The sequence below is a fragment of the Hypomesus transpacificus genome, unplaced genomic scaffold, assembly GCF_021917145.1.
Source record: "Hypomesus transpacificus isolate Combined female unplaced genomic scaffold, fHypTra1 scaffold_96, whole genome shotgun sequence".
Lineage (NCBI taxonomy): Eukaryota > Metazoa > Chordata > Actinopteri > Osmeriformes > Osmeridae > Hypomesus > Hypomesus transpacificus.
In genome coordinates, this window is record NW_025814044.1 from 414,193 (window position 1) to 434,649 (window position 20,457).

Consider the following 20,457-nt stretch of genomic DNA (forward strand, 5'->3'; position numbering starts at 1 on the left):
ATCTCTATGGGGCAAAATAAATACAGTTAAAATTATGGTCTCTTTAAAGATTAACTATATATCTATGATGATTCCTTTGACTGTTCCTGAATCGTTGATCAAACAATACAATGATATAGTTAGGGAGTACCTATGTGATGGGAAGAAGCCCAGGATCAGTTTGAATAAGTTGTTTACTACAAGGGACAGAGGTGGACTGGCTTTGCCAAATATAGAGTTGTATAATATCTCCTTTGAACTGGTCATATTGTGTGAACACTGGTCAGAGGGACTCGACATTGGGGTGGCTGGAAATTGAGAAGTCGCTGACCTTCCCATTTAGTTATATAGATGCTTTGTCTCAAAAACTAGCAAATGCCCACCTAGTTAATCCTATTCTTCAGCATTCAAGGGATGTCTGGAACAAAATCCACAAATTGCTTTGTTTGTCTCAATACAAACAGAGTTATTCATCCATTTGGAAAAACCCTGTGGTTTTTCTCCAGAAGACAGTCTTCTGGAGAACATGGTATACTAAGGGAATTGCCACCATCAGAGATGTATTTAAGGAGGGAATATTGTATTCATTTCAAGGACTTAAAGAAAAATATAATCTAAATGATAAAGGGGACTTTTGGAAATATCTTCAGTTACGCAGTTGTGTATTATCTACAGGTTGTAATACAGCACACGTTGAAAGTGTCCTGCAGAATTTCTTGAAGCTTCCCAAGATGGTGCAGTCATCTTCTGTTTTCTATAAAATGGCTGCTAATGCTCTGTATGGTGAAAGTGAAAATCTGAGGACTATGGCAAAAGGATTTAGGAATTGAAATGGAACAAGAGGTTTGGGAGAATATTGTGCATAACGTGGGTTGGCCAGTGAGAGATATCAACCATGATAATTCCAAAATTTCCTGTGGGAATTGTGATGGTTGCTTAAGGGAAAAATACGTTACACTATCATCGCAGGGTGTTTTTCTGTAATTCGACGGAGCTTCCGGATGATTTGGGGCCAGTAGAAAGAATCAAAATAAAAACGGATCCTGAGTCTAATAATAAAACACGGAACACCATATTTGGTGGTAATATTCACAATAAAAGACGTCGGTATAGCACTAATTCAAACTGTGATGTGTTCTGTGGAGACTACTTTTATTTTGATATGCGAAATAATTTATATTCTGTCCTACACGGTATTGCTCGTCACTGCGTAGGCTTCTCTGAGGTCAGAGAAACAGTACTATGCAGCGGGGGCGCAGCAGGATTAAATCTATATAATCTCTATTATTTGCATGATAAAATCAGTGTGCTATAAAATACAGACATGGTGAAGATCATTTTTCAGCCTGTCTCGTCGCAGAAACCCGATAAGGAGAACGATGGCGATAAAACTGATATTCTTATGCCTCATGTACACGTGAGTTTACGCTACATTGCATTTTTTACATTGTTCTAATCTTGACAGTTGACACTGTTGTTGTTGTTAAAACATGGCAGGCTTGCTAAGCAAAAAGGTTATACAAAATAGTTTTCTTAACTTTCCACCTTCAGATGCATTATATATACGCTGTTTATTTAATACAAATTAGATTAGACAATAGTGTCTATCAACAACATTCCGCACAAGACGGTGCATCTAATCGTTGTCACATCAAGGTTACAGAAAGTAGGAAGAACTATCTCTAGTCAAAAATCCTGCCTTCCTGTGTGTAACTAAATATGCTCCCAGAGGAATTTTACACTGCAGATGCTTAAACGATCTGGGTAGGCTGATCTCGTTCACAAAACAGGATGCCTATACATTTAACTGCCTTACAAAACGTTGTTTAGACAATTGCTAATGTTGATTGTCGTAACGGACAGTGTCATTGTAGGATACACTCTAAATGGGAGTAATTTGCTATGCATTTACCGCACCGTGCCATATATAAATATTGATCACATTTTAATATAATATAAATAAGGCTAATTTCCATTTGTCATGTAAATGAATATTAGTTATGCGATATTTTCACCGTCCTCCTCCCTGGGTTTTGACTTTAAGGTTGGATTTCTGTTGAAATGTGTTGTGTTGATATTTGAAAAGCCTATAACAGATAGTATACTGTAAAATGTAGTTACTCTGATAGGTGGTGGGTGAGAGGGAGCAGTTGTAGAAAGGCATTTTACTGCATCAGAGTAGACAGTGTGTTTGTAGAACTATTAATACCATTTCTAATATAGGATTCCGGAGCCCCGCAATTGTTCTGATTTACCTCCAATGTTGGGTGTTCTGAATGAATATGGAGTGTGGAAGTGGGGCTCCAAGAATAGAACTCCAACATTACCCTTACGCCCTGCTACGGCGTCATACTACCAACGCAATCTGCTCATTTTCCTTTGGTTGTCCATGGCAACGGTGTCAAATGTGTTTACAGCAAGTGTGTGTTGCCTCATTAATAGATTGACTGAGAGTGAGGGATTGTGTCTGGTAAGGTGCCTCATCTCAGCCCAATTTTGTCCTAGAGATGTCCATACTGGCGACTAACAGGGCGTGTCCGCTACAGCGAAGTGGGCAGTGCGCCGTCTATCACTGCTGATAGACGGCCAAAAATGTTGTACAGCCCTATTTCTGATACCATGACGGCAGAAATGTTGCCCGCCACGGAAAAATCTACATAGTGGAAACACTGAAATTTCAGAAATGTAGTAGCAAGGCGCTCAAGTTTTATCAAAAGTTTGGCGTGAGATTGGCATACCTTGTTTCTTATTTTCTGTTTTTTAACTCTGCATAGATTGAGACAACGATCAACTCCGCAGAAACTAGTGTATTTCACTAGTGCTAAACGCGCTTACTCTCTTAACTTGTTGCAAATGTTAATTTCAAGACACTGTTATTTTGAATTTTGCGAATACTGACTGGTGGTGCTCCCGTAGATGGTCAGTTGTATTTCCTTCATCTGTGGCCTTCTGAATGTTTTCGGTACCCGAAAAATTCCCATACTGCAAGGTAAAGTTCCAGGAGTGCACCTCCTTTGGCTATTCTGTATACTGACTGCTTGCTCGCATAAACCGGAGGGTTACTTTCTCAGTTGTGTAAAGCCTGAGGGATTTCTGCACTTTCCGTCTTTGACAACCCCCCCCCAAAAAAACAGCTCTTACCGCAGCAACGGTATAGCGGAAAATTAGAGAGGTATTGAAACCGTGACTTTTTCAAAACACGGTATACCTTGAAACTGGTAACCGGCCCATGGCTACACAGAACATTTCATTTGTCCTGATTGTAGGAAGGAACTAGAGAGACAGCAAACTCCAATACTATGCAATTATTAACGTTTTCCTTTGATTTTGATGGTAGTCATCCCATCAACCCATACCTCAACACTGTGCTAGCTTCTATTTGCTTAGGACTAACTTAAAGTGTTCTTTCTTTACACTAGGGGGAGCTGGTGCTTCCTCTTAGGCCCAGGAAGTCTCCCCTAAATGGCCTGTGTTGCCTCACCTTTGGCCTGGTGGTCTTCATGTCCAGCCTGGTGTTAGTGTCCATCTACGTTTACCGTTACTATTTCATACCTCAGGTAGATGTCAAACATATAATTTTGATAATGGTTGGCTGCACTGATTTATCATAGCCTACTCCAGAATGTTAAACTAACCAAAGTTTGGGTATCGTTCTCAATCCAGATCCCAGAGGACAGCCTGTTTCATTGCAGGGTTCTGTATGAAGACTCTGTTTATGCTCCTCTGCGCGGGCGCCAGGAGTTGGAAGAGAATGTTGGCATATACCTCGATGACAACTATGAGCAGATCAGTGTGCCTGTACCCCACTTTGGAGGGAGCGACCCCGCCGATATCATCCATGATTTTCACCGGGTAAGAGAAGGACATGTCACCCTGGTGGTCAACCCTGGCCATTCCTCCAGAGTAGGTGCTCACAACACTGACAGTGCCAAAGAATCCATGTGAAGAGGTCTGTCTTTAACCACTGATCAATTAACAGTAATTTAAGATTACTTTCACTTTTATACTGTTTGGAATGCTCTGAATATAATAAACAATGTTTGATCTATACCCTGCTTTATTAGCTCATGAGAACATGGAACGTCAGTGCCATTTTTAGGTGCCAATCTAAAGCCTAAACAAAGGCTATGAATGTGGCGTCTTCTGTCTGTGCTTGCGAAGGCTGTGTTGAAGATCACCCCCTAACGTTCCTGGTGGGAGTAAAACCTCCCATATTGTGATACTATTTAACTGCTCTTCATTACTGTATTCTTTGTGCAGTCCTCTGAGATGCTCAATTTGAGTGTATCAGACAGCTGCACCTTATAGATCTGTAATAAGTACGTTGATTTTGTCTTGAACTTGTGCTTAACTATTCCCTTCATTGACTTGGTACTTTCAGAGCAATTGGGTACTATTGAATACGTCTTCATTAGAGACCCAGATTGTATCTCAAATGTCCAAAGTGAATTTATGTTGAGTTCCTCTCCAGTCCTTCAATTGTCCATTTGTGGAAGTTGGGGGGCCATGGGCAAAGTTATGGAAACAAGGAGATGAATTGAGTGGCCTTAGATTATAGGATATACTTTAAGATATGGTCATACTAATAATAGTCGCACGTTGTACATTGAGGATCTTTTGAATGGCTTCAGTATGCTTGACTTGTCACTATTTTGTATTGCAGGGTTTGACTGCGTACCATGACATTGCCTTGGACAAGTGTTTTGTCATAGAGCTGAATACAACACTGGTAATGCCGCCACGTAACCTGTGGGAGCTGCTGGTCAATGTTAAGGTAAGCTCTTTGTTTGCTTGACTCCTGTTTTGAGAACTGAATAGGGATGTGGTGGTTTGTATGTGTAGAGGACAGTGTTGTATTCTGAATGTGTCCTGCAGAAGGGGACATACCTACCCCAAACGTACATCGTGCAGGAGGAGATGATGGTGACGGGCCGTGTGAGGAACATGAGACAACTGGGGCCTTTCATCAACCGGATGTGTTATGGCAGGGAGATCTACCGCCTCAAACGCCGCAACCAACACAGACGTGAGTTCACACACGAAAACCACTCCCACTCTTTTGGCATTACACACAATGTAATGCCAAGTCATGGTTTTGGCAGCTCTACATCAATGGATACCAAGGATTATAGTGTATTCCAAATTGTTTGAGTCATGGAAAATCCGTAGGCTGTTTGGTGTGAGAACAGATGACTGCTGTGAGATGACAGCAAGCATAGAGCAAACGGACATGGTTCAGTCTTAATGGACGCTTCTGCCACATAGCAGAGCAGTGTTTTCCACCGAAAGTGATTATATTTGTGATGGTATGCAAGGGTGGAGCAAGACTTTGTAAAAGAAAATTGGTGCTCAGCCCGAAGCTATGTCCTAGTATCAATTCAATGAGAGTGTAGATAATGACTTCAATAAGTAATACTAACTTGTGATTTTATTTATTTTTTCATTCATTTGAGCGCGAAATAGTTTTGAGCTTTACGTGATATAAACATTACCTTGGACTCATTGTTTCTTTAATTAGCCAATGGATAGTAAATTGTTCGATTTAACTTGCCTGTGATTAAGATAGCTTGAATGAGAGCACCCGTTGTCCAGTGTTGCCGCTGGGTGGAGGTGGGTTGGGGTGCCAGTTAACAGAAGTAAAATTAGTTGTTTTACTGCTGGTCATAAACGAGTGGAGATTGCCAAAGTAACAGAAAGTCGCTAGATTTGCTGCTAGTCGCTAGATACAATTAGTTGTCACTATGGAAGGTAAAATGTCGCTACACTGCCTTTTTTGCTTTCTCTCACAAAAAACTTGACGTGGTTTGACTGCACTTGTCATGCACCAAACACCCGCTCATTTGTCACCTTTCACAGAGATGGATGCATAAAAGGCAACAGTTCCAGTCTGGAGCAGAAAATGTTGATATTATTTTTGGGGCTGTGTAATGATTAAAAATTGTAATGAAATTAATCACAGGTTCCTATGGATTAATCATGATTCATTTCATATTACCGATTTTCGGAATTTTTCATTAGTGTGCGTTGATCTTTGATTTTGCGGTACCTTGATGCTCAAGTCACCCGTTGCCACTCGCAAAACTTCGGGAAGTTGGGTCTGGATGGTCTCATATTGGGGACAACTACAGAAAACCAGAATCGGGACGGACCAATGAAATTACCAGGGCGGGCTTTATACGATGATGGACAGATGATCAGCAGTAACGTAATCAACGTCACGAAAGAGCGCTTGGGTTGAATTTGTTTTCAACAAAAACATATTACGTTGCTCTGATTGGTTGTAGGTCTATCCAATTGAGCGAAGAGGCATTTGTTTTACGAGTTCGGTTGAAACACGCCCCGTAGTCACAGCCCAACGGAGAGTTTTCAGACTCATATTCTGACTAGAATTAGAAATTAGAAACTAGAAACGTCAGGCTACAACAATACCAATCGGTCTACAGCTTTTTGCAATACATTTGGCAACTGTGCTAGTCACCTTGTCACAGGCAGACTTAAGTGAGGGCCCTACGCTGTTCAGTGAGGGTGGTTTGGCGCATTCTACTTGAACTCCGCACCAACGCATGCTTCGCGTTGAGGTGGTATAGGTTACTTTAGGCAGGTATTGCTTCGGTGAAACGATAACATTCAGTCATTTAGCATTCAGTCATTTAGCAGACGCTCTTATCCAGAGCGATAATGTCTTCCCGCAGAGTGTGTATATCACTTTGACTTAATCCTTAGTTCAACAGAAGACCCAGAGGTTCAGCAGTAGGCCTGTGACCCATCAGCACTGGAGGGTGGCACGTCAGGTAGCACTAGAAAGCCATTTGCCAAGAAATGGTAGATTGAACCCGATTGCAACCATAAACTACAGAAGGGGTGTGCTTCCGTCGGTTGAGGATGGGTATGTTTCCAGGCTGTGATATCAACACCCAGTATTTTTGTACGCCCTTTGACTGGTTATCTTCTGCGATTCCAACACAGCAGAAGTCTACTAGTTAGCTAGTTCTACATTTTACTGGGGCTAGGGGCCTGTTCCATAAAGGCTGCTCAAATAAGTTGGACTTAAAGTCCCAAACCAGACTTGAATAAGTTTAATTAGTCAAGAGGGGCTAAAGCGGTTCTACAAAAGCCAATTTCAGCTCACGCAGTCCTACTAATTCAAGTCAGATTTAAGTCAAGCTAATGGAGCGTGCACCCTATTTTTAAGCAGCCCGAAAGCTAAAACATGGATCATACAATCCACCACGGCAAAAGCAATCCACACGGCCACGTGACTTCTTCCAGAAAGAACGTTCCCTTTAAGCTTTGCACTATGATAGCTCCTTCCTCCTCCGCTTCATCAAAATGAAACGACACGCCATGATTGACGTGAACGATAGGCTACGTAGGTCGAGGTCCTTTTTTAGACCTTTACTTCGTTGATTTAAAAAAAGACACCCTCTAAACACATGTAAATTGACTTTTTTGACATTGTTAAATGAATAGTCTACTATTAATCAATACATTACCCAGTAGCCTAACTTTATAACATGGTTGTTGTAGGGAAAAAGGAGGATATGTAGCTTATGGATTTAGGTTAGTTTTACAATTGTAACAAACAAAACTACTTGGATAATTTAGATTGAAATAGGCCTATGCCTGATGCCTTAACATTTGAAATCGCAAATTAGGCTAGCCATAGGCTACGTTTAACGTGGCGTGTATCAAATAATTGTTCATTATCGTTTAATGCATTAGGCTAAATGTTGTTAGCCTGACGTTGTCATACTCATAATTCTAGTCAGAATATGAGTCTGAGAACTCTCCGTTGGGCTTTGACTACAGGGCGTGTTTCAAACGAGCCTGGAAAACCGATGCCTCTTCGCTCAATTGGATAGATCTACAACCAATCAGAGCAACAGAGTATGTGACGTATGTTAAGCACCGCATAGTTATTGTCAACAGAACTAAACTACAAGCAGACTTGAAGTAGGCTATGCTTGAAGAATGAATACAAACGAGTTTTGCCGGTGTTGTAAAATTAATTTAAGGGTAGGGAGAGTACTTGTTCACACGGTCAACCTTTTTGAGCGAAACAATAAAGGGCAATGCATATACGAAGTTCTCCGTTTAGGATTACAACTCCATCGGGGCCAGCTGATAAATTAAACTTTTACCGAATCCCGTAGGAAGGACGGCAAAAACATATTTTCCATCGACAAATGCCTTGATTGCGTCTCTCTGTTCCTCTTTCAAAATTAATGCGCTGTCGATGTCTTCTAAAACAGACTCGATGGCAGAATCACAACATCCCAGATCTCCAGCGGTAGCCATGTTTGTTCAAAACGAATTCAACTTAAGCGCTCTTTTGTGACGTGGGTGATTACGTTACTGTTGATCATCTGTCCATCATCGTATAAAGCCCGCCCTGGCAATTTCATTGGTTCGCCCAGATTCTGGTTTTCTGTAGTTGGTCCCCAATACGAGACCCTCCAGACCCAATTTCCCGAACAAATTTCTTTTGGGCGGGGAGAAGTTGGGCTGGCAGCCAGGCTAAAATGTTGTAGCCTATGCAGGCTATTTAAGTTGATTTTCTGTCAATGTTGAACATATTGAACTGATGAGAATAAGAAAATGAGAATGTCCGTGGTAAATCATCGTTTTCCCGTTGGGTCAGTGTTACAGGAAGGTCTGGTTAAGCACCAAGTCACGCTAAGTCAGACAGTTAGTCTGCCCCGGACCAGACTAGTTTTGCAGCATAAGTTGCCATAGTAACCTAGTTCGAACTACGTTGAGCTAGTTTTATGGAACCGAATGAACTAGAAATGAGTCCGACTAACAGACATAAGTCTGGCTTATTCGATAAACTCGTTTTATGGAACAGGCCTCAGGTCCGAATCTAGGAGCAAAACAGAGCACAGCTGCCAGCTGTAGGTATATGCAGGTTGAAAAATGATGTTCACTTAACTTAAGTACTGAACCAGACTATTTACCTACTGTAAGCAATGATACAGCGACGCATCACACAAGCTTGAGTTTGAATACATTATTTAATGTAACATTAAGTACTGTACATGCAAGTCTTAAATTGCTTAAATGTATGATGCTCCAATGTTTCCCACAGATTAAAAAAATAGTTGTGGCGGGGAGGGGGGGGGGGGGGGGGGGAGTCGTAATAATTCCTTCGTTAATAATTTGTTACACAGTTAATTTGTTAATAATTTGTTACATTAAATATTAATCCTAAATGATTTACACCTTCACAAAATTAACAACAACTAACATATCATTTCTGCATTATGCATGTAGCCACGCTAGTGCTAAACAACTATTTAACTGGTCGGCTCCAGGACGCCGGGTAAGTAGCTAGCTCCTGAGACTTCTCACCAATAGAACGAAGGGGAACCTTCGAGTAAGGTACCTAGTGAAAAGTAGCCTCAACTTTTAGCTACGGCACTAATGCTGAAAGCTCGCTGATATAGCTGTCGGTCTTACTAGAACGGCGTATGTATGCATTGTTGCTAACGTGTGCTGACGTTGTGACTGTGCATATGTGAGAAAGACGCATGAGTGACAGAGAGACGGAGGCAGGGGAAAGGAAATGCAGCTGAACGAATATGCTGCGTGTTTTAACCTAAATAGCGATAAAAAAAATGTTTCACGAAACGCAACATGTGGCGGCCGGTGTTGATTCTGTGGCGCCCGGTGTTGATTCTGTGGCGCACCGCCACAAATTAGTCTGTGTGGGAAACACTGATGCTCTTTTTGATCAGTCTTCTTATACCACAGTATGATACTTGCTGAGAAACAGCGCAAACACAGGCAGGGATACAGTAGCTAACAACGCTAGTGCTAAATAACTATTTAGCTGGTTGGCTCCATGACGCTGGGTAAGTAGGGCTTATGAGACTGGTCACCAAAAGAATGAAGGGGAACCAGCTTGTCTAGCAGATTAAGACATGCTCGTAGGTACCTAGCGAAAAGTAGCCTCAACTTTCCCTAGACTTTTAGCTACGGTACTAATGCTGAGGGCTCACTGATATCGCTGCCTGTTTTACTAGAACGTCGTATCTATGCGTTGTTGCTAACGTGTGCTGACGTTGTGACGTTAGGCTAGCACTAAAGTGGCTAGCAAACTAGCTAGCATTCATGCACTATTTGCCACAAAAACGTTGTAAGCTCCTAAACCGTGCAACGTACATCCCAATACAAGCAACGCAATCGTGACCAAGACTAACATTTTGACATCATTTTGACTTTGTCTATGTAATCCAATTATTGAGGAATCCTTGAGAGGTGGGAAAATAAAGAACGAGAGAGGGTACAATTTCTGGGGAAATTGTAGGGTGTGCTTGCTTGCGTCGGTTGCAGATGGGTCCATTTATTATGAAACAAGCTTAAACCCCTTTGAAACAAGCTATTCTAACAAAGTTGTTACCGGCAGTATTTTTCAGTTGGAATGGCGATTCAAAACAGTACCATCTGCTAACTGAAAATATGCCCCCAAACACGTAATTAAGCTTGATTTATTTTAAGTTTGCTGGAAGCGATCATTGTCAGAGAGCGACCATTTGGTCTCAGTCGAGAGCCCTGTGTGGAGAAGCTGAATTGTGCTACGAGCAAGCTAGCCTAGCTGCTGTTGCTAGCCAAACTTCACTGAGGGGATTGTTTGAATGCGCTGGAAAAGAAAAACGTTAAAAACATATGCAGTCCAAATATGTGGCATTGAAGACAGCGACACACCACACAAGATTGAGTTAAAACACATTATTTAATGTGACATTACTTACTGTGCATGCAAGTCTTGAATTGCTTAAATGTATAATACTGCTAGTAACGATACGATACTTGCTGTTCAAAAGTCTTACTAGCACATCTATGCACGTCGTATCTATGCGTCGTTGCAAACGTGTGCTGACGTTGTGACGAAGGCTAGCACTGAGTTCCCTTTGTGCACGCAAGACACACCTTTTGACACCGGCGTTGTATATGCAGTCTAAATATTGCGGGATCCTTAGGGGTGGGGAAATTAAGAATTAAGAATAAATATACATGAGAGAGAACAAACCAAGCCGGTTCAGGCAGGAGGACTCAGTAGTGTTGTTACTTGATACTTTATTCCACACGATACATTACATTATTGTAATATTTGATTTGGCATATGGTTGTGCTCGCAGCAGCTCCCTGCCGCACCCAACTGACACACCGTCTCCTGAGACACCGTCTCGACATCCGGGCAGAGAGCAGCGAGAAAGAAGAAAAAGAAGAACCAGACAAAGGGTGGAGACCGAGAGCGTCTGTGTCACACTAGCAATGCAAGTGCCGGGATCCCTGCTATATACCCCACGCTATTAGGAAGGTGTGCCTTGACGCGTGATGACGATTGCTTGTGACGCGCGCCAGGTCTCGCGTCCCCTGCATGAACCAGCTCCGCTTGTTTGCGCTCTTCGTAAGGCTTGAGCACATCCAATAAATATATATGAGAGAGAACAATGGGTGTGCTGTTGCCGAAGGCAGGCACACCCAATATGAATTCCGACAGATGAAGAATGTATTTTTTATTTTATTTGCATTGTTCATGCATTTCATGTAAAAAGTCCGGCGAGTAAAATACAAAATTCACTAGCCAATGGCGACTCAAGGTTCATTGTGTCCGTATAGCGCTGCCTGCGTGAAGTTGGGCCCCCCACCTAATGCACATCAGAGGCAAAATAGTCTCAATTGTTTGTATGGGTTTGTCCCTTTTAACTTATGTTTGTTCTACTGTAATTATTTTTATATTAAAGAATATTTTCACCAGCCCCCCAACATACTCCAAATTCACCCAAAATAGTCTTGTTTGTTTGTGCCTCCTTGTTTAATTTTTTTTTGACATATACTTAAATGTTTTGCGTTGGGTGGGGGGGGCAACTTCACGTAGGTCTCTTAGTATTATTATTGTATCAGAGTGTGTGTGTATCAGAGTATGTGTGTGAATGTGGATTTCCACAGGGAGCTTCTTGCATAATCAGTGTGTGACTCACTCCTAGGACACCACGCAGGATCAAACATTGAGGAGGAGGAAGTGTTGCGTAGTAGTGACGTCTTCTGAGAGTTGGCGAATGGAGGCATTGCTGATGTAACATGCTTCCTATAAGCGCATACATGGTGTTGGAGTAACTAGCAGTATCTACATTGATGCTATGGAGAGGTAGAGAGTAGGAGTTCTCAATTGTATTGGCGAACGTAATCCACTTCTCCAACTGTGACTAAAAGATCTCTCCCTTTCTCCTTTTCCTCCCTCTTTCCAGGCATCATTAAACGTGAGGCAAGGAATTGCCACAGCATTCGGCACTTTGAGAACACTTTTGTGGTGGAGACCGTCATCTGTGATCAAATCTATCTCTAGAACTGAGAGATCCGCCACTCTACACATTGCAAAGCAAATTCTGAAATCAGACCTCGCGCATCTATTAGGCTTAACTGCACTTTATGAGCATGTGTTTGATTGTATTGTATTTTATAGTAGTTAAATGTTTGTCTTTATTTTGTTTGTCCAAAGTACATTGTCCTGATGTCATGTTTTTTATTAAAATAGCCTATACATTTTGATAGTGTGTATTGTAAAATACATAAGTAGCTTTTTATCATGGTGCACAAAATGTTGATTTCTTTTAATTGAGATCATATGCATAATCATGAAAGCTCTTTGGTAGAATATGGAAAATTGATTGATTTTGCACGTTTGTCTTGTTTTTCTCCGTTGTTCATCTCGTAACCAAGGGTATGTGTTTGTGGGTGTGTGTGTGAAGATGTGGGTGCAAATATGCTGCTTGCACTGTATGCGCACATACGGTTACATTCCTTCCTAGGTCCATCTAAACAGAACTGGGCCTATTTGTTTTGGATCTCAAGAAAAGCCGAAACATACCTCATATTTTAGACGTCAATATTTTTTGCCTGTAATTTTAACCCATTTACTTTGCATTGTTCTTAAGCAATATATATATATATATACTGTAATTTTTCAAATTATACAATGCACAGATTTTTATTTAAGTTCATTTTGTGAATTATTTATTTCATGATTATCTGTCCTTCTAGTAGTATCTTTCGCCTTTGTTCTCACTCATCTGGCATTGGGTGTATTCAGTAGCAGTGTTTTGGGGGAACCAAAACTAGAACCAACATTAGGGTTATATGTGCAGTGTTTGGGGTGGTTTATAAAAAGTTAATATAAAAATAGAGGCAAATCTATATAGGTGACGGCCTCCCGAGGAAACTTTCTTTCAATTTCTTTCCTTTTCTGTTTTCCTCTTTTCATTCCTTTGTTTAGCTGTTACTCAGACTTTTAACTCCCATTTACCTTCTACATTGCTATTCTTTTAAGCTGCTCTTTTTAAACCACTGGTACAATATCTGCTATCTCAACTTCTACTACCACTACCACCGTATCTAATATGATATTGGACACATTTGTTGGCTTTGGATGAGATCTAGGATATCTCTCCATGACTTTCTCTTCTGAATCTCCCTGCTGTACAGTCCTTCTGCCTTCAATATCTGACCACATAATAAATAAACTGTAAAATATATGTTCCTTGGAATCTTTTTCTCAAAATTATAGTATTCAAATCTCTGTTATAAGTTACCCCAGAAGGTAGCATTGTTAGACCTAAGAACGTAAAGTACCATATAAAAAGACAAATAGAAGGTGGGTTTGTGTTTTTAACGCAATCAATCTACAATGCATTAAACTGAGACTGGTGTTGTGACAGCGAAGGACAAGATGTTCAACTGACTGCTGCTTAGCACCATGGGCCAGAGCTGCCAAGTCTCACGCATATTACGGAAATCCATATGTGCCTAAAACAAGCTCCCACCTCTCGTCTTTAGGCAAGGGCCCCGGTGGATCTTTGTGGTATTGCATTTTCGATTGGGCACCAGGCTTGTTCGAGAAGGGTCCAACCAGACCCCCACCCGTCAGCTTGAGGCAACAGCCCCAGTGGATATCTATCTCCCCCAATAATTTTAGTTAAATTCTTGAACCTGGCTTATACTACTGGATTTGTCATAGAATAATTATTTCCAGATTTTTGCTAAATTTGAAACCAATCCGAAATGGGTAAACTAGCACCCCATTTATTGGCTTGCCTGGAAACATGCTCGCGGATACGAACAGGGGACGAGCACAAAAGAGAACATTAGCAAATCGTTGATTTACCTGAGCTGAATGAGAACAATGAGAAAGGGCTTGACCCAGCTAGAAATTGTACGTTCCAAGAACGTTCCCGTTGGTGTAAAGGACGTCGCCTTATAACGTTCCCAGAACGTCCCATTTTGGTCTCAATGTGGAGTTCTTTAAAGGGTAGGAGGACATTATTTCGGGGCCTTTCAGGACGTTCTAGGAACGTTTAGGGAACCATTATAGGACCTTTCCTCTGTATCAATGCTAACCTTTGCAGAACCTATTAGTGACATGTTAAACCTTTAGGTGACCAACCTACAATGGCCAGGTTTCCCAGATTCGTTAAGAAGCTCTTAACGCTAAGATCTTCTTAAGAACGTTCTAAGAGTGTTCTAGAGCGCTCTTAGAACGTTCTTAAGACGCTCTTAGCGTTAAGATTGTTGACATGTTTTTCTGGAGCAAAGACGAAGATGAATAAATCATGTCTGATAACCACAATATTGTTATGATCGTTATATTGTTATAACTTTAAAATAGTGGTGGGCCGTTATCGGCCTTAACGTGCTGCGTTAACGTGAGACTTATCGCGCAATCATAAACTTACACCACTTATTTAAGATTTTGTGTTGAATGTATGCACTTTCCTCCCAAATTAAATTCCTTGTCTGTGCAAACTTTCATGGCGATTATAACCCTTTCTGATTCTGAAAACAGACTGTCAGAGAAATATGTTTAAACTAGTGTTGGGCCGTTGTCGGCGTTAACGTGCTGCGGTAACGTGAGACTCGTATCGCGCGATAATTAAAATTTCGCTGTTTATTTATTCTCAAAGTTGGGTTGGCAGCTGGGTCTATACTACACAACCTATGATGACTTTCACCTTGATATTTTAGCGCGGATGTATACCTAGCCGAATTGCACTGTAGGGGGCGAGAACGAGTCTTCGAACCTGTGTGTATGCCTTGTGTATGAAATTACCACGTCAAACGAGACGTGCTAACATGGATGCAGCTATGAAGCCGCCGGGTTTGCTTCAGGGAAAATTTATTTTTAAACTTCCCAATGGAAACCTCGACAAGACTAGGGTTGTTTGCACCTTGTGCGATGCAGAATAAGTTTACTGTACGAGTTCTTACAGTCTCAAATACCACCTAAACGCAAAGCATCCCTTAGCTAATGCGGAAGATGCCGGGCCAAGCACTGATGTAGCGCAGGGAAAGAGTCGGCGTCAAACTGGTGTGTCTCGGCGTTGCAGTGAGTTACACTGGTTTGAAACCACAGGTAATGATAATTTCACCCACAAATCGTTTACTTGTTATCTACATAATAAATCCTTCAACGGACATTTATTTAAGAGGAATATTTTAACGATTGAAAACAGGTGCATTATAGACCGCTGTAGTATGTGTTTCCCGGGCAACAGAGGCTATGTCATGATGCTAACGCTTCAGTGAAATAGTAGACTACTGTTTCCGAAAGTAGATGTACTTCCTTAATAATATCAGCTTATATTGTACATTACACATCACAATTGTGTGTCATATCACAAAGTAAAATTAGCAAATAATGATCACCCAGGCATTGGCGAGGCATTGCTTGTGGCTTTTCTGCAGCTGCCTTGCAGTAAAGCAGTTAAGGCCAATTTATAGTGTAAGGGGCCCCATTATTGTCCACTCTAAATCTCAAACGTTCGGGGCCACATTATCGTCCACCCTGGAGATGAGAACGTTTTTACCGTTAATTTTCAGAAGACGGTTTGCTGCTGCAAAAAAACTAAGTAACTCTCCGATATCAATACATCTTACATTTAGCAGACACTCTTACCCAGAGCGACTTACAGTAAGTACAGGGACATTCCCCCCAAAGCAAGTAGGGTGAAATACATTGCCCAAGGACACAACGTCATTTTGGCACGGCGGGGAAACGATCTGGCAACCTTCTGATTACTAGCCTGACTCCCTCACCGCTCTGCCATCTGACTCCATTTTAAATTGTCTCTATACCAGATTACAGCCCCCTACATGAACATATTCATATTTAAATACACTGTTAAAGACGTATGTAGCTAGCCAGCTAGTTTTAAGACCTCGTCAAATTTGCGATAGAGCTACAAAACGAAGGTCGAAAGATAGTCTAGTTAGCCTAGCGGGTAGTTAATCAAACTGTCAGTTGTCAACCTCGATCTAATTTTATATCATATCATCTACTGGGTATCTGACAACTGCCCACTTCAATAAGAGATCCAGATGATCAATTTTTTTACCTATTTTGGTGATGTGTCGTTCCGTGAACAATTCGTGAACGATTCGTGAACGATACGTGAATGAATCCTTACAAGGACTCGGGAGTAACAAGTCCTCTCAAAGAGTTGATTCGTGAATGAATCCTTACAAGGACTTGGGAGTAACAAGTCCTCTCAAAGAGTGATTTGTTCATTTCCCGACTCGGTCTTTTTACGAGTCTTTGGATCATTTTTCACGTGACCTGCATAGGCTCTGTAATGGTTGCTAGAGGAAACGAACGATTCGTTCCTTTCCCGACTCGGTCTTTCTACGAGTCTTTGGATCATTTTTCACTTGACCTGCATAGGCTCTGTAGCTAGAGGAAACGAACGATTCGTTCATTTCCCGACTCTGTCGTTCTACGAGTCTTTGGATCATTTTTCACATGACCTGCAAAGGCTCTGTAGCTAGAGGAAACGAACGATTTATCCATTTCCTGACTCGGTCTTTCTACGAGTCTTTGGATCATTTTTCACGTGACCTGCATTGGCTCTGTAGCTAGATGAAACAAACGATTTGTTCATTTCCCGACTCGGTCTTTCTACGAATCTTTGGATCCTTTTTTCACGTGACCCGCATTGTATTTTTTTGTAGAGGAAACAGTTTCCTCATTCCCTTTCGCGTGGCCGCTGTTTTAGTAAGACGTGAATGATATTCACTCAAGTCATCATACTGACTGGTTTTGTTATTTTCACTTTACATTTACACTTGCAGCTTAGTGCAGTGTAATTTTTGGCCGTGATAATTACAGTTTTTTACAATCGCTGACAGTTTTTTCAATACCTTTAGCAAGTTTCCGAAACTCTTAACACAGTTAGCACAACATCTGTCTGTGTTGGCTATACAATTAACACATTTCTTGTTGCTTTGAAACAAAATGCATAGAGTAAACAACATTTCTTTATGCTTGAAGTTCTTTTACACACAAGCTCAACCAAGACCAAAACAATCTATTTTTACGGACCATTTTACCAATGCTTTTACATTGTATGTCAGAACAGATAACACTATGTTCAGCTGTTCATATTGTGAATTGAAACACAAATATATCCCCTGTATTTTATTCCATTGCTACTGAGAAAAAGCTGTTTGAAGTTATGCAAATACTATAAATCACAGTTGATTCCCAACTAGGAAACACTATGCTGTTGAGGTTCTTTAAATCGCATGACTATATGGTATATATACTGCAAAGTGGAGCTCTTTGTGCTGATCTTGTGTGAAAAAAAACAGTATAGAGCAACAAGAAGAAATTACAGTAAGAATACAGTAATACCTGCACGAAGGAGAGGAAGACAAGTACCAGGACAAGGGAGAGGAGTGGGACAAGGGAGAGGAGTTATAATGTGTAGTGGTGCTCGGAGAAGGGCCAGAGCTAGGGTAATACTATAAATGGCAGCTATATTGCATATTTCTTGCAGTAATGTCCTGTTGCAAATGAAGCCTTTACTGCAGCAATTATGTTTCTGTCTTTTACAATGTGTGAGCATGAAATTAACAGTTTTGCCAGTGTGTGGTAGGTGTGTTGGTGCGTTACAAGTTTAGCAAACCTGTTTGGCGGGGCGGGGAATCGATCCGGCAACCTTCTGATTACTAGCCCGACTCCCTCACCGCTCAGCCATCTGACTCCAATATTAAGTTATAATGGCCGACTCTCATTTCCAATTAAACCACACAACATGCACTCTCAGGGTGACCAACAAGATTATTTTAACTAACAAACAACAATATTACAAACATCTAACTGAAAGAACGCAACAACTGAAATTGCTTGCATAGCTGTTGTAACCAAACTATTTTCCACAAGTCTTGGCGTTTTTTGACATGCCGCAATGCATGCTGGGTACCCAAGAGCGCTGGCACTGATGATCTAGCTGTGATCCGACTGCGTGATATGACGAGATGCTAGTGACACGCTAAGGTCTCGGAGTCTCCTGAAATGGAACACGTCTTTCTGCCTTGAAGCTGCGTGCGCATCATCATCAAGACCCCATGTATATATCAAAATAACATCCAAGCTAACAATTTCGCCAAATCTGACTGCAGCTTTGTATACCATATGTACTGTGTTGTGGTTGTTTGAGTTATACAACTTGCTTAATGAATAAAATGGCTGTAAAATGTCAAATCCAACTATAAATGTATAAAAGAGAAAGTTCCAATCAAATCTGAATTATTTTTAAACCTAGAGGTTTAAAAGACAACCTTTGCCTAAACTGACATGCACCAACCTCAGAGAACTGAGTTTCAACATCCATTTACACGTTTAGTCTCTATTTTTTACTCTACTCTTCAGGCATAACTATGTTTAACTAAATGTCTGCACCTCTCTGTCACCAACTGTCTCTGGAGTGGGGGGTGGGGGCTTCACAGGGTGTCTACAGGTGTAAACAAGTTACATTTAAGACTTTTTAAGACCTTTTAATTGCACTTCCAAATGAAATTAAAGACCAAATGTACGATGGAAATACAAATCAAAAGTGGAAATATACAGTAATCTTCCCAAACACTGATGTCTGTTCAATATGAACAGTATTGTAAAATGACAACAATCGGTTGAGTTTAAGAACATTGACTAAATGTGTGTAATGCGAAAGGAAAAAACAAAAATGGAATTGCTGTCCTAAATTATATTAAAGCAATATATAACGAGTGCGAGTGGGGTTGTTGAGAAATATACCACGGGTGATGTTCGGCCGTAGCCACGAGGCCGGAGGCCGAGTGGCGTACAACACCCGTGTTATATTCCTCAACAACCCCATGAGCACGAGTACTATGTTGCTTTTATATTTTTTTTATAGTCAACCAATTAACATTTAAATACAGCTATTGATTAAAAAAAATGTTTATTTTGCCATTGTTCCTCCGCAACGAAAAAATTGTCCCGGTGACAACGTCAGCTGAGCTATTAGCCCGAAAGCTAACGTTATGCTAGCAAGATTCAAAGGCAATAACATTTTTTAAGGTTGACAAACAGTAAATATAATTTTACAGTATGTTTGACATAAAGATTTGCTAGCTAACCAGCCATGTCACTATCCCAAAATCAATAACAAGATTTTCACGAACAAAGTATCGGCCATACTAGTACTAGGCTACAGTACGGCCGCAGCCTGTGGAGCGAGTTGAATAGCAAATGGATGTGAGATGACCGCATCAAAGTTGACATTTTCTCCAAACTGTAATTATAATTTGACAGTATTTTTAACGACAAGACTAGCCAGCTATCGAGCCATGTCATTGTCCCCAAATAAAATCACGATTTTTAAGAAGAAAATAATTGGCCATGTGTAGAGTTGCTGCTACTGGCCGCAGCCCGTCTGAAGTAGATTGACTAGACTAGCGAGGTGAATAGAGAATGGGATGTGAGATGAGTGGTTACGTGACACTGACAGTACATTCTGAAAAGAAACATTTTTCAAATACGTTATAATAAATATTGAAGTCACTCATTGTTGTAAATAGAAGTTAGCTTGTTAAAGTCTTTCAAAATTGTAAATGGAGGCTTTGACTCGTCTCCGTTGTTATGGTTACATATTTGTATCAACGCGAATGTTTTATCGCGGAGTGATTTATTATTGGAGTGAAAAGTAAGAGTGGGTTGTTATCAGATAATTCAACTCATGGAACGTCTCTCATCCAATCAGAAACAGCTATTTATGTCGAAAAAAAACAATTGTTTTATAATTTTTATTACACAATGGTGGAGCAGAAACTAGCAATTCTATGAATCCCATGGAAACAAAGGCAAATGTGTGAGATTAACTGATGTGGAGCACAAATCATCCAAGAAGTAGTATTTCTTGAATGTTTTTTATTCAGATGACTAATCATTGGATTCAGGTCAAAAGTCTATAACTTGAACTGGTTTCATTACTTAAGACACTAAAAGTCAGCAGCTTGGCATGCTGGGACATGGAAAGGATTAAACCTTTAGACTTTCATCAAAGTAAAAAATGCTGATTTGTCCTTTTTCATCAATGTCCTCAAAAAAGCAGTCTGCAGAGCTACTGTGTCTGTGGGGTGTGGGGTCTCTGGAGGGCTGGCAAGCCAGGGCAAGCAGGG

At 40.8% G+C, this 20,457-nt stretch overlaps 1 protein-coding gene across 1 annotated transcript; it reads left to right on the forward strand.

The window, feature by feature from the left end:
• Positions 1-1,166: 1,166 nt before the first annotated feature.
• On the forward strand, positions 1,167-13,515 carry itm2cb (integral membrane protein 2Cb). Its single transcript, XM_047018188.1, has 6 exons — positions 1,167-1,396; positions 3,399-3,536; positions 3,643-3,831; positions 4,643-4,753; positions 4,855-5,005; positions 12,234-13,515. The coding sequence occupies exons 1-6, from the start codon at positions 1,304-1,306 to the stop codon at positions 12,329-12,331; spliced, it is 780 nt and encodes a 259-aa protein (XP_046874144.1). The 5' UTR covers positions 1,167-1,303; the 3' UTR covers positions 12,332-13,515.
• The last annotated feature ends 6,942 nt before the right edge of the window (positions 13,516-20,457 follow it).